The 15,168-nt window shown below is 39.7% G+C and overlaps 2 protein-coding genes across 5 annotated transcripts in view; one reads left to right on the top strand and one right to left on the bottom strand.

Annotated features, from left to right (window-relative positions):
* STRADB (STE20 related adaptor beta) overlaps window positions 1-12,702 on the top strand; it is a 51,805-nt gene extending 39,103 nt beyond the window's left edge. For 3 of the 4 annotated variants that reach the window (XM_073646466.1, XM_073646465.1, XM_073646467.1), the window contains exons 11-12: window positions 1,535-1,598; window positions 5,973-12,702. In XM_073646466.1, the coding sequence (XP_073502567.1) occupies window positions 1,535-1,598; window positions 5,973-6,122 (214 nt within the window). In that variant the 3' untranslated portion in view covers window positions 6,123-12,702. The remainder of the gene's footprint in view (window positions 1-1,534; window positions 1,599-5,972) is intronic. The other variant, XM_073646468.1, reaches the window with a different exon arrangement.
* A 961-nt stretch (window positions 12,703-13,663) lies between these two features.
* The window catches only part of TMEM237 (transmembrane protein 237), a 42,137-nt gene continuing 40,632 nt past the window's right edge, over window positions 13,664-15,168 (bottom strand). Inside the window, exon 12 of the mRNA XM_073646105.1 lies at window positions 13,664-13,731. Within this exon, the coding sequence (XP_073502206.1) occupies window positions 13,664-13,731 (68 nt within the window). The remainder of the gene's footprint in view (window positions 13,732-15,168) is intronic.

Here is a 15,168-nt window from a genome sequence, read left to right as displayed (position 1 = left end):
AACAAGTTTTTCACACCTGGATTTGGGGATCCTCTGCCATTCTTCCTTGCAGATCCTCTCCAGTTCCTTCAGGTTGGATGGTGAACATTGGTGGATAGCTATTTTCAGGTCTCTCCAGAGATGCTCAATTGGGTTTAGGTCAGGGCTCTGGCTGGGACAGTCTAGTAGAATGGTCACAGAGTTGTTTTGAAGCCACTCCTTTGTTATTTTAGCTGTGTGCTTAGGGTCATTGTCTTGTTGGAAGGTGAACCTTCGGCCAAGTCTGAGGTCTAGATCACTCTGGAAGAGGTTTTCATCCAGGATATCTCTGTACTTGGCCGCATTCATGTTTCCTTCAATTGCAACCAATCGTCCTGTCCCTGCAGCTGAAAAACACCCCCATAGCATGATGCTGCCACCACCATGTTTCACTGTTGGGATTGTATTGGGCAGGTGATGAGCAGTGCCTGGTTTTCTCCGCACATACCGCTTAGAATTATCGCCAAAAAGTTCTATCTTTGTCTCATCAGACCAGAGAATCTTATTTTTCATAGTCTGGGAGTCCTTCATGTGTTTTTGAGCAAACTCTCTGCAGGCTTTCATATGTCTTGCACTGAGGAGAGGCTTCCGTCGGGCCACTCTGCCATAAAGGCCCGACTGGTGGAGGGCTGCAGTGATAGTTGACTTTGTGGACCTTTCGCCCATCTCCCTAGTGCATCTCTGGAGCTCAGCCCCAGTGATCTTGGGGTTCTTCTTTACCTCTCGCACTAAGGCTCTTCTCCCACGATTGCTCAGTTTGGCTGGACGGCCAGGTCTAGGAAGACTTCTGGTGGTCCCAAACTTCTTCCATTTAAGGATTATGGAGGCCACTGTGCTCTTAGGAACCTTGAGTAATTCAGAAATTCTTTTGTAACCTTGGCCAGAACTGTGCCTTGCCACAATTATGTCTCTGAGCTCCTTGGGCAGTTCCTTTGAGCTCATGATTCTCATTTGATCTGACATGCACTGTGAGCTGTGAGGTCTTATATAGACAGGTGTGTGCCTTTCCAAATCAAGTGCTATCAGTTTAATTAAACACAGCTGGACTCCAATGAAGGAGTAGAACCATCTCAAGGAGTATCACAATGAAATGGACAGCATGTGACTTAAATATGAGTGTCTGAGCAAAGGGTCTGAATACTTATGACCATGTGATATTTCAGTTTTTCTTTTTTAATAAATTGGTAAAAAATTCTACATTTCTGTTTTTTTTCAGTCAAGATGGGGTGCAGAGTGTACTTTAATGAGAAAAAAATGAACTTTTTAGAATTTACCAAATGGCAGCACTGAAACAAAGAGTGAAAAATTTAAAGGGGTTTGAATACTTTCCGTACCCACTGTATGCAATAGCTGATTTCTCCAAATTTTGTATACATGGTAAACATGTGAGATCATATTTTGTATTCACATATATGAAACGGATTACTTAAAATATATAGACAGTGTGTGTATATGTAGAGAGAGAGAAAGAATGAATGAAGCTAGTGACAAAACCATGTTAATTTCTATATTACAGTCTACCATTTATTATTTCTAGACCATCGGCTGGCATGTTACTGTCCCATTCATTCTTCAAGCAGGTATGTTACTACAATTATACAGGAGTTCTCCACCAATAATGATAATTATTTAGTGATTAGTATGGGTCCAGTCACTCAGATTTTCTGTTATTTGTATATGTAGATGTTTGTTTAGGTTCTGATAATTCAAAATAACTAAAAGTAGGCATTCAAAGACTGTCTGCTTTCAGGTTTTATAATACAAACTATCCATTATTAAATACATATCTTAGACCTGCTGAGACTGGCAAATTTACTTTGAAAATCCATGTCACAGTGGCTGTATTATGCTTCTATTAAGGTTAGCAATTTATCCATCCCAAGAAAGATGCATTCTTTCTATGTTTTATTATTAAGGTGACAACTGTCTGCTTTTTCCTTTTCCCTTACCCTCCCTCCTTTCCACTCCCCTCCCTCCTATGTATTTTTTTTAAGTAACACCATTTTGATTATGTATTATGTTTGTTAAAAAGTTATGATGGAAAATTTCAATAAAGATACTTTATTTAAAAAATAAAAAAAAAGGTTAGCAATTTATGATTCTAGTATAGAATGAAATCGCTTATTACATGTAGAGGAAATAAGTGCAGGTTAGAAGCTGTGCAGATTTATGAGCTAATGATGGCAGCAGCACACTGGATAAACATAGACCTCACAATCAGCCTATATTACTAGAAGAGGCGCTCCCATAACAGAAAAATCTAAAAGTTGGATCAGGTTGTAAATTAATGTAGGATTGAAACATTTTATTTTAATTTTATTAAATAAAGGTAACCACTTATGTACAAATGTCAGAGGTGCCCATAGTCTTTCAGGTACAGTGTGAAGGATACTAAGACTCTCATCAATCACAAAAACGAAAATGTCACTGCAAGCCAATGGGAATCCCTGCCTAAAGTAAGGTTTCTGGTTGAGTTAATTTGGTGCATTTTTTTTAGACAAAGTGCAACTTTTTAAACTGTTGGTGTCACAGCCTGTTTTAGCCATTATGCCAGATGATTATTATTTCTTCAGTTTTTTGTTGTCACGTTTCAGGAGCCATAACGTTTTCATTTTTTTCGGAGTCATGGTTATATAAAGGTTTGTTTTTTCGGGATAAGTTGTATTTGTCAGTGGCATCATTTTTGCGTACATATAAGTTAACAAAATTTTAGTAACTATTTATTGGAGGGAATATAAGCAAAACAGCAATTCTGCCACTGTTTTCTTATGTTTTAAATATTCTACTATTCACTGTGCTGCACAAATAAAGTGTTGACCTTGTTCTGTGGGTCAGTGCAGTATGGCGATACCAAATGTCTCTAGTTTTATTATTTTGTACAATTAATACACACTAGCAAAAGAAATATTGTTATTTTTGGGTCACCATATTCCGAGAGCCATAAGTTATACTTATAGGCTTATTGGACTTATGGACTCCTGTGTCCGTACCATCTCTCTGATTTCACTGTACATCACATCACAGTAAATCACCTGCAACCTTGATGTACAGTTATGTCATTTTGCGGGAAAGGGTTAAAAGTCGCAAGAAAAAATGGTTAAAGACAAAAATAAAGTACATTTTTTATTTTGCACCAAATTCATGAACCATGTGCGCCATTTTGAAGAATTTGGTGTGAAAAAAATCAGCAAATACCACAAGACAAAAAAAAGTAACTTCAATGAGTTGCAAATGATGATTCAGGACCTAGATATTACAGAAGATAGAATTGTACAGTGCCCTATCAATATGACATGAATACCACTAAAAATACACATTTTTTTTGGATTGTAGTAACTCTTTCCGCGCCTCTCTCACTATTGTGGTTGGACTTTTACGAGTTTTTATGAGCAACCTGAACTGTGTATAAAAAGAGTATAATAAAGTATATGGGCATGTATATGCTTATTTCATAAAGTAAATGGCATGTATATGCTTATTTCATACATTATATGGCATGTATATGCTTATTTCATACAGTATATGGGCATGTACAGTACAGACCAAAAGTTTGGACACACCTTCTCATTTAAAGATTTTTCTGTATTTTCATGACTTTGAAAATTGTACATTCACACTGAAGGCATCAAAACTATGAATTAACACATATGGAATTATATACTTAACAAAAAAGTGTGAAACAACTGAAAATATGTCTTATATTCTAGGTTCTTCAAAGTAGCCACCTTTTGCTTTGATGACTGCTTTGCACACTCTTGGCATTCTCTTGATGAGCTTCAAGAGGTAGTCACCGGAAATGGATTTCACTTCACAGGTGTGCCCTGTCAGGTTTAATAAGTGGGATTTCTTAGCTTATAAATGGGGTTGGGACCATCAGTTGTGTTGTGCAGAAGTCTGGTGGATACACAGCTGATAGTCCTACTGAATAGACTGTTAGAATTTGTATTATGGCAAGAAAAAATCAGCTAAGTAAAGAAAAACAAGTGGCCATCATTACTTTAAGAAATGAAGGTCAGTCAGTCCGAAAAATTGGGAAAACTTTGAAAGTGTCCCCAAGTGCAGTTGCAAAAACCATCAAACGCTACAAAGAAACTGGCTCACATGAGGAACGCCCCAGGAATGGAAGACCAAGAGTCACCTCTACTTCTGAGGATAAGTTTATCCGAGTCACCAGCCTCAGAAATCGCAGGTTAACAGCAGCTCAGATTAGAGACCAGGTCAATGCCACACAGAGTTCAAGCCGCAGACACATCTCTACAACAACTGTTAAGAGGAGACTTTGTGCAGCAGGCCTTCATGGTAAAATAGCTGCTAGGAAACCACTGCTAAGGACAGGCAACAAGCAGAAGAGACTTGTTTGGGCTAAAGAACACAAGGAATGGACATTAGACCGGTGGAAATCTGTGCTTTGGTCTGATGAGTCCAAATTTGAGATCTTTGGTTCCAACCACCGTGTCTTTGCGCGACGCAGAAAAGGTGAACGGATGGACTCTACATGCCTGGTTCCCACCGTGAAGCATGGAGGAGGAGGTGTGATGTTGTGGGGGTGCTTTGCTGGTGACACTGTTGGGGATTTATTCAATATTGAAGGCATACTGAACCAGCATGGCTACCGCAGCATCTTGCAGCGGCATGCTATTCCATCCGGTTTGCGTTTAGTTGGACCATCATTTATTTTTCAACAGGACAATGACCCCAAACACACCTCCAGGCTGTGTAAGGGCTATTTGACCAAGGAGGAGAGTGATGGGGTGCTACTCCAGATGACCTGGCCTCCACAGTCACCAGACCTGAACCCAATCGAGATGGTTTGCGGTGAGCTGGACCGCAGAGTGAAAGCAAAAGGGCCAACAAGTGCTAAGCATCTCTGGGAACTCCTTCAAGATTGTTGGAAGACTATTTCCGGTGACTACCTCTTGAAGCTCATCAAGAGAATGCCAAGAGTGTGCAAAGCAGTCATCAAAGCAAAAGGTGGCTACTTTGAAGAACCTAGAATATAAGACCTATTTTCAGTTGTTTCACACTTTTTTGTTAAGTATATAATTCCACATGTGTTAATTCATAGTTTTGATGCCTTCAGTGTGAATGTACAATTTTCAAAGTCATGAAAATACTGAAATTTCTTTAAATGAGAAGGTGTGTCCAAACTTTTGGTCTGTCCTGTATATGCTTATTTCATAAGCCCAAACAAGTCTCTTCTGCTTGTTGTCTGTCCTTAGCATGTATATGCTTATCTCATACAGTATATGGTGTGTATATGCTTATCTCATACAGTATATGGCATGTATATGCTTATCTCATACAGTATATGGCATGTATATGCTTATCTCATACAGTATATGGCGTGTATATGCTTATCTCATACAGTATATGGCGTGTATATGCTTATCTCATATAGTATATGGCATGTATATGCTTATTTCATACAGTATATGGCGTGTATATGCTTATCTCATACAGTATATGGCATGTATATGCTTATCTCATACAGTATATGGCGTGTATATGCTTATCTCATACAGTATATGGCATGTATATGCTTATTTCATACAGTATATGGCGTGTATATGCTTATCTCATACAGTATATGGCGTGTATATGCTTATCTCATACAGTATATGGCGTGTATATGCTTATCTCATACAGTATATGGCATGTATATGCTTATTTCATACAGTATATGGCGTGTATATGCTTATTTCATACAGTATATGGCGTGTATATGCTTATCTCATACAGTATATGGCATGTATATGCTTATCTCATACAGTATATGGCGTGTATATGCTTATCTCATACAGTATATGGCATGTATATGCTTATCTCATACAGTATATGGCGTGTATATGCTTATCTCATACAGTATATGGCGTGTATATGCTTATCTCATACAGTATATGGCGTGTATATGCTTATCTCATACAGTATATGGCGTGTATATGCTTATTTCATAGGTAAGGGATCAGACACACGAGTCCCTGCCCTCACTGCTGCCCTCTCTGGCACAGTATCGGAAGCACAGCTCGGTTGGATCATTTCCAGTGATTATGAAGAAATACCCCTACAAAACTACAGATGAAGCTAAAGAATGGACATTTCATTAAACTGTTTACTAAACAAAAGAAATATCCTTTTTTTCCTTACACATCACATTAGCGGGCAGTGTACGGCCTTCAGGTTCTGGCAGTTTCTTTTTATATAATTATATACACGTGTGTATTTTTTAGTTTATGCTCAAAGAGCATAATGTGAATATGCAGATATTGCACTTATAAACTGCAGAGAATTGGGAAGCTTTGCACAGAATTAACACTAGTTGCCACCTACGTTCATTCTGCCATCATTGTAGACTTTTGATTGTTTTGTGAAGATGGTGTTTCTGACCATTACTGCGCCATTGAGGTTATCACTCAAAAAGTATTATTTTTACTTGTGTGATTATTTAGCTATTTTTGTATTGCAAAGATTGATCTTTTTTTTATTCTTCTTATTATAGTGATGTTTTGTATGAAAAGCCGAATATAAATTGTCAGGTATTTTAATGTAATGTAGATAATGAAGCCTCCGTATAAGCAGATAAAGTGAAGCACTGGTCAGTCCATCCTTCTATTGCATGTTCATCCCATTTTTATCCCTGTAGCATTTAGACGTAAGGAAACGTAATTTGTAAGAGCAGTTTCAAAGCTAAAGTAAAGGACACTAATTGTTTCTGTAATACCAATTCTGTACATGAAGAATCCGGAATTATTTCATTTTTAGAATTATCTCAATACCCTAAAGTGCTCTGCTACAAATAATTCATACATGGATGCACCCTACCTATCAATGCATATAGATGATTCTATGTAAAAGTCTTTGAAAAGCTGTAAATGGAGTGGGTAACCTAGTAAGGGCTATAAACAACCGATTTAGGAGCAGATCAATGATAGCAAAACAAATTGCTGAATAAATTATTTTTGTAGGTTAAAATTTAATTTTTTTAAAGAAATATGACAGCAGGTTTTTGCTATGTAATCTGAGAGCTGCATGATGTAGGGGCAGAGAGCCTGATTCCAGTAATGTGTAACTTATCAGGCTGCTTGTTGTAGTTTCAGTAAGCTCACTGTGTCATCCCCATGAGATTATCACTGGACTAGTTGTCTCATGCCATTTAGCCTTTCTGTTGTGTGTAACCCCATCACTGATTGGCAGCTTTCTGCCTATGCCCAGCGCAAACAGAAAGCTGCCAATCAGTGGTGTGGCTTATACACAGCTCAGCATTCAGAGAACTGCTAGGTCTGTAGCAGAAAAAAATGTGATTTTATCAAATGGACAGCGAGCAGCTCAGTAGTTGACACATCACTGGAATCAGGGGCTCTGTCTTTACATCATGCTGCTCTCAGATTACATAGGAAAACCTGGTGACAGATTATTTTTAACATTTATTGCATTAAGTGATCTTCTTATTTGTCATGGATTCTTTGTATAGTAAAAGGCTGCGGTTTCACAGGATCGTTTCTTTCAAATGTGTGTAAACTCTTGTAGTACAATGGGCAAGTGAACCAATCATCTGCACTTAGGTGCCCGCCTCTCTACTAAGTGACCATGCTTATAATGTCATTGCAATATGGAGCAATCCCACATGTAAGGACATGCCATTTGTTGTTTCCAAGACCAGTGTCAAAACATTGTGCAAACACTAAATTGCCAGCTTGTACACATCATCGTGTCAGAACTCTAGTCCAAAATGTTCCCTACCTTAGAGAAACAATGTGCTTGAGATGTTACCATGACCCAAAAAGTCTAAATGTACAGGTTATCGTGACCTCTCTGATTATTGGGGAAATCCAGGGAAATCTATGGAACTGTTGTATTTCCCATTGGCATGCTATCAGATTGCATCTGGCTTTAGAATGAAAGCAGCGTCCTTACTATTGCGAAAGAAGGGTGTCCTGAAATATTAAAGGTTGGTCGGTGATAACTTGTTGATCGATGAGATCTACGGTGCTGTTTGCATAGTCATCAGTGTACAGTTACTTTGCTGCAAGAAGTAATATGAAAAGCAATAACCACTAAAACAATGAATCTGGCCATACACATTAAAGGAATTAGCGTTTTGCACACCACCATTATACCTACATAAAAAATAATAAAATTGCCATATACTCCCCTCACTTGGTTAAGTGCTGCATCTCCGCAGCTGATCTAGTGACTCTTGACCGGCTGAAAATGTCAGTGATTGGCTGCAGCGCTGTTGATGTGAAATCTCCACTTCAACCAGTATTCACCAGAAAAGCAGTGCTGGACTGGGGAAGGGTGATTGCATACTGATTTTATTATTATTTTTTTCCCTAATACAGGTAAATTGCAAAGTTTACTTTGTAATTTTGTGTATGGGGGCCTCAATAGATGGCAGATTTCTGGGGAGGGAAGGATGGGACAGTTGGGATGCCAGCATGCCTGATTCTTATACTCTAGGAGAGAAGCCGCTTCCAGAGGTGTCAGGCTATGGGCTTACGATGCAGAATTGAAGCAGAAAATTTCCGCAGCGTTTCTCCATGTTCTTGGCAGTAAAAACGCTTGTGGATCTTACACGCGTTTTTACATGCGGATTTGACTTGCGATTTTGAAATGCATTGTGACCTCAAATCCACATGCGGAAGCGCACAGATAATGGACATGTTGTGGATTTTTCCGCAAAAAAAATCCGCTGTGGAAAATTCCGCAGCATGTGCACAGAACATGCAGATTTTCATTGGGGACCATGGGGCACGTATTACCAAGCGTTTTTAAAGCGTTTCCGCTGCGGAAATTCCGCATCAAAAACGCTTGAAAAACGCATAGTGGGCACGCAGCCTCATACACAGTAAAGAAGTAAGGGCTGAGGAGAGAAGGTTGATATTAAAGGAAATTGGTCAGCACGATTTCACCCCTCAAACTATTTATATTAGCAAAGAGAAGTCCAGCAATGCCTTTTACAAGGCCAGCCCGTTCCTCCATTACTGAGAAACCTGCGTTTGAGTTGATATTCAAATGAGATTAAAGGGTCCTGTGATGTGCAGGGGGAGGGCGATATGATAATTAAGAAAATAGGTGGGGATTTGGGGGAATAATAAGCACATAGGAGGGGATTGCTTGGTGTCCCCCGGACGCCAAACCTGTGGAAAAAAGAATTGATTAAAGTGTTTTTCTCTGCAATCAGACCTCTGCTATGGGCCATACAGATATGTATAGATTTACTTTTCTATACCCTGTATGGCCCATAGTAGAGGTCTGATATCGCCCAGGGGGTGACAGATTTCCTTTAAAGAGCTATGGTAGATCTGAAGCCTCTGTCACTCCAGCTCTGTTTCTTGCCCAGATCAGCTGATCGTCACTCCTGCTGACATAGTTTAAAGCCAACCTTAACCCAGTGCCCATCATTAAAGATAAACTCTAAGGGTTACTTTTTTTTCTTTTTTTAAATCTATGGTCAATTCAAATAATAAATATTGTTTATGGTAAAAACATTATCACCAATCCACAGGTCTAGATAATGAATGTATGATTGCTGAGGGTCTGGTTATTGAGACCCCCCACTGATCCAGAGAATGGGTAGCCTGCAGTGCTCTATGTGAAGTGTTGCTGAGCATGTGCGACTACTATATTATTCCCGCTGCTCCCCTCAGTATACCGTTGGCTGTTTGCTTTTAAATCCGCCATATGGTCCCAGAGATATGGGGCTTTTTATTTAGTGTTAATTTTTATGGTCTTTACAAAAAAACAAAAACAACTGAATACTCAATAGCTGCAGGAACGAAAAAAGTATAAAAATTGTCTCTTAGGTTGTTATGAAGGCTGCGAGAACCCTTCAGAATAATGTGACTTTAGTGCAGGAATCAATGATAAACTGCTGGAATTATAAAAAAAGATTTTTGTTTTCACTTGATAAATGTGAATAACTTGTTTAAGTGTTGCTGGACTCGGATCTAATGCTCAGAGCCTACTGGCTGTGTAGATTTGTATTGCTTAGAGGGATCCTGTCACATTGGGTATGTCTGGTCTGCATGTTATAGAGCAAAAGCTGCTGAGCAGATTGATGTATAGGTGTGTGGGAAGAAGAGCTTGTATTAGTCATGTCCATCTCTGCTCAGAAGTCCGGTGGGTGGTCCTGCTCAGTGATTCGCAGGCAGTGCTGGCCCACCAGTAATATTGATTCTGGGGACTCGCTCTGCAGCTACATGTAATTCTCAGACAAAACAGTTTCCATGGTGCGTTCAGTTTTCAACGTCATTGTTAATGGCTGTGTGTTTTGCAGGTAAGCCGCAGTACACCAATTCCTAATCTTTAAAACCGTGCTGTTTTGTGGCGTCAGCGCAGTTAATGGCCACGCTGTCGGTTCTACAACTCACCCTTAAAAGTATTTTTGAGAAACATAATCTGTCAAGAAAACTTTGGGGCCGATGTGCACACCAGTCTTAATGAAGAAGCAGACTGGCGTACAATGTACCCAATTTATTACCACGTGGACGCCGCTTAATAAATTAGGCACTGTTGTTAACTGCATGTGCCGCCATTAGAAGTGTCCTCCAGTCATGGACTAGAGTAAATTTCTGAAGTTACACTTTCGCATGATGTTGATGGGCAGTCATATGCATGCCCTGTTTGCTATGCCCATATTGGTAGAGCTGGCTGATACTGTAATCGCCCAATGTCTCAAAATGTTTGCAACTTAAGGTGCTTGACGCCAAAATATTGATGAAAATACTTTAATGAAATGCCCCCTTTCATTCCCAGCAGTTCCGGAAGGATTGCAGTTGTCAGGATATGCTGGGTGTTAACGTTTCCCATGGAGGGGAAAGTGATGACAGGAATGTAAAAAAAAAAACAACATTGAAGAAAGAGGACAAATGCTTTTTTTCAGTATTCGTGTGATGCCACGGATTCTGTACATGTTCACATAACAGCAGACCACAAGCAGCAGCAGCTCTTAAAGGCAACGTTTCAGAATACATTTTCCTATGTGTACATGAGAAACACTATTTCTGGCCGTTATAGGACTTGTATCCTGCATTTTCTCTTGTGCCGCATCTATTTCTTAATTTTCAATTGACTGAGCAGGTGCGAAGAGACTGGCTGCTATGATGTCTGCCATACATAGCAGAGTGATTCCTGCTCTTCATTCAATACTTAGTACAGAGAGAGAAACAGTAGAGGTATGAAAGACAACATACAGCAGTATTGAGCTGTGTGGATGTGAATCTAGCTCTGGGGGGAGGTAAAAGACTTATTAGAAAGCTCAGCACCATCTTTCTATGTCTCCCTCTGCCTGTTTTCTCACTCTGCATCCCTATCCATAGAGTATTATAGAAGTTGTAACCTGACACCGCAGTGAGCTTGGCAGTCCAATTTGAGCTGTTTTTCAGAGTGTGTGGTGAGTTCAGAAGGCAGGGTGGATGGAAGAAGTGGCTCATAAGTGGAGAAAGAAACAGATTTCTCTAATAAGATATACTACAAATTTTCTTATATTTACCTGCACTATTGATTTATGAAAAGTATGTTGAAAGTACAGTTTCCATATAAAGCACCATTCCAGTGGTTTTTGTTTTATTTCATTGCCAGAGTGGTATCACTAATGTCTGTTCCCTGACCCTAGCAAGGTACTGACCAGCCGCCGTCTTTTTTTTTTGTTCCTGGCACTGTTCTGGCCCCGTTCTGCCCTCTTCTGACTGACCAGAAGTCAGAGCTAAAGGTCACAAGCTCTCAATGTAAGTCTGAGACCCTTGTACTGGCTCTCATAGACTTCTATTGAGAAATGACGTTCAGTCCAACCAGCAAACACTGAAGCGATCCGGCTTGTCAAAACTAGCAGAAGACGACCAGAGCAGCACCAGGACCAGCAGAAGACGGCGGCTGGTCAGTATTTGTATATGGACTGGGAATATGTGATACCACTCTGCCAGTCAAATTGAAAAAAAAAACTGTCGGAGTGGTTCTTTAAGCAATAGCAAAAACTTATAGATGATTGTTGGGGGAAGGGGCCCCTGTGGCGATATTGAGAACCCTGGAGCCAGAAGTGTACATGTACATAACGAATACATGTTCTATCAGTGAAAAACGGATATCTCAATGAGTCCTTACCTAGATATGCACACATTGTATCAAACACTAAGGACAGAAATCTGTGCTTCCATGACAGCAAACCACAGAGTGTTAACACATAGTATAATAGAAGGATGTCCTTAATACAAGCCAGTGATTAGTATGTAACTCTCAGCAGTCCTTTAAGCTTATAGGACCTAACCTTCACAAGGGCTGAGAAATGGGACTGTAATAATTGAACTCATTGACTGGAAAAAATTAATGAAATGTGATACCAAAGCAAGTCTGTGTTCTTGTCTGAAATGAAACCACTAGTTATTTTGTGCCTTATACATAAGTTTTGAAAGGCAAAGTGTCATTTAGCTGCCTATAAAATATATCCCTGTTTGGAATATGATTTTTTTTGTTATATTGTACATTGTAGTGCAATGCATATGTATAGAAAATTGAAGGGTTTTTTTTGTATGCATGCTTATTCTGGAAATTAAATGTGAACCAAAGATTGTTGTAAATCTGCTGTAAATTGCCATCATTGACTAAACACACGTAGATCTAAAAATATTATTCAATTGGATGTCTATTTGGAAAAAACAGCCAATAATTAAATATAAATTATTTCCTTTCGTTAATGGTTATTTTCTATTTTCATCAGTTTTTGGTGCTTGTTGCTTTTCAGCACTGATCCATTTGGCCACAGCTATGAACTGCTACTCCAACTTACCAGATATCATGGATAAGCTGAAATCCACCTCCTGTCTTACCAAAGACTTGAGCCACTGACTGACCTGCGGACTATATTGGCAGACCACACCAGAATGAGGATGCCTGGCGCTGAGCTGCTTCTGCTTCCTAAAATCCTAAAATTGTTCCTTAGCATTTTTATGCTGCTGCCACTAGTGGGTGCTTAGTGCACAAAGATTTTTACAGCTTCCATTCAATTCAATGGTAGCTATATAAATGTATATCCTCTGAGCTCCTCCTAGTGGTGGCTTCAGGGAGACCGTTTAGTCGTTTAGAGCAGGGTTCCCCAACTCCAGTCCTCAAGGCCCACCAACAGGTCATGTTTTCAGGATTTCCTTAGTATTGCACAGGTGATGTAACTATTGCCTGTGCTGATGATGGAATTATCACCTGTGCAATACTAAGGAAATCCTGAAAACATGACCTGTTGGTGGGCCTTGAGGACTGGAGTTGGGGAACCCTGGTTTAGAGGATTTAAAGATGTATTTATGCCAGTTTTCTGGTGTAAGTACTTTGAAAAATATGTTGCTCAGGCTCCATATCATGCATGAAGCACTTTTCCCACCTTTTCTGATATAAAAGTTGGGTTTAGAGAGTTCGAAGTAAATACATGATATATATTTTAGCAAATAAGAGTCAGTGCAATGTTGCTTTCCATGAAGTGTGTACATACAAAACAGGGATTTGTTACAGAAATATTTAATTTTCAGTTCTGAATGTACAATTGAAAAAATAAATTTATTTTCTAAAAGTATAAAACAATACAAACAAGATATAAAATGTGTATAAAATAGGTGTAGAAATCAGTATAAAAAAACAAAAGGCATCTGTGTCCGAGCACAATTCAGGCTTGAATTTTCAACCCCTTCTCCATGTCTGGGTACTCCTCCTCCTCTGGGATAAATATGGATTCTAAAAAGATAAAAGGAACATGTAGTTTATAAGAATCAAGCAAACATCGCAAGAAAACATTTCCAGGATCAGAAATTTAAAGGGGTATTCCCAACTTGGACATCTATAGTATAGCCTCAGGATATGCCATAAGTATCTGATAGAATGAGGTCCAACTGATCCTCCCACAAACCTTTCTTTTTTTTTTAATCAGATAACTTATTATTGAGGGAAAAAAAGGAACAAATAACATTGTTACAAATATCACATGAGCAATGAAATATCAATCATTACATGTCGTCATACAAAATCATAATGTATATCATTTCTTATGCAGAGTAAATGTAAATTGTCATATTTACTTAGAATTTATTTATTCAAAAATAATACCGTTCCCTTCCCCCCAATAACACACCATTGATAACTATATTCTGTTTTTCAATGTAAATACTTTGGAGTAGCTGCCATTCAGTAAAGCCCCCGTCTCACATAGCGAGATCGCTAGCGAGATCGCTGCTGAGTCACGGTTTTGGTGATGCAACAGCGACCTCACCAGCGATGTCGCTATGTGTGACACTTTGCAGTGATCAGGCCCCTGCTGTGAGGTTGCTGATCGCTGCAGGATGTCCTGGACCATTTTTTGGTCGTTGCCCTCCCGCTGGCCAGCACACATCGCTGTGTGTGACCAGCGGGAGCAGCGATCAGGCTGGTAACCATGATAAACATCGGGTTACTAGGGGCACACGCGCACCTAGTAACCTGTTGTTTATCATGGTTACGAGCCTGCTAAAGTGAGCGGTAACCTCCCGCTCCCTGTAGCAGAGTGGTAACCATGATAAACAACGGGTTACTAGGTGCGCGTGTGCCCCTAGTAACCCGATGTTTACCATAGTTACCAGCCTGCTCCTGCTTCAGCAGGCTCGTAACCAGGAGCAGGACATCGTGGAAAGATTCTTTCCACGATGTCGCTGCTCCCCTGATCGTTGGTGAGCCTGCCTGTTTGACAACTCACCAGCGACCACATAGCGACGCAGCAACGATCCCTGACAGGTCGTATCGTTGTCGTGATCGTTGCAGCGTCGCTAAGTGTGACGGGGCGTTAAGAGCAGATATACTACATGTCATTGTACTCTAAATAAACCAATTATCCGGGAATTTCTCAAGAGACCAAAAGCTGCCATCTCTCAACAGTGCTCCAGACGGTAAAGCTGGAACGTCCAGCCAAGGCCCCCAAATGTTGTCACATTTCTTGATTGCATTTCTCTTTCTATATTCGCCCTTTTCCAGATATTATTTAGTTTATTAACTCATTAACAGATGGTGGTTGAGCGTCCAGCCAATGTGATGCAATGAGTTTGTGCGCTTGGTACAGCATTCACGATAAACCTATAGCTAAAGGGGATTCAAAATCAACCGAGTCGCCCAGATATCCCAATATGCAAATTTTAGGATCTGCAT

The sequence above is a fragment of the Phyllobates terribilis genome, unplaced genomic scaffold, assembly GCF_046119375.1.
Source record: "Phyllobates terribilis strain yellow unplaced genomic scaffold, ASM4611937v1 Scaffold_9__5_contigs__length_417890890, whole genome shotgun sequence".
Taxonomy (NCBI): Eukaryota; Metazoa; Chordata; class Amphibia; order Anura; family Dendrobatidae; genus Phyllobates; species Phyllobates terribilis.
The sequence above is the reverse complement of the archived record's forward strand: the minus strand, read 5'-3'. Positions and strand labels throughout refer to the sequence as shown.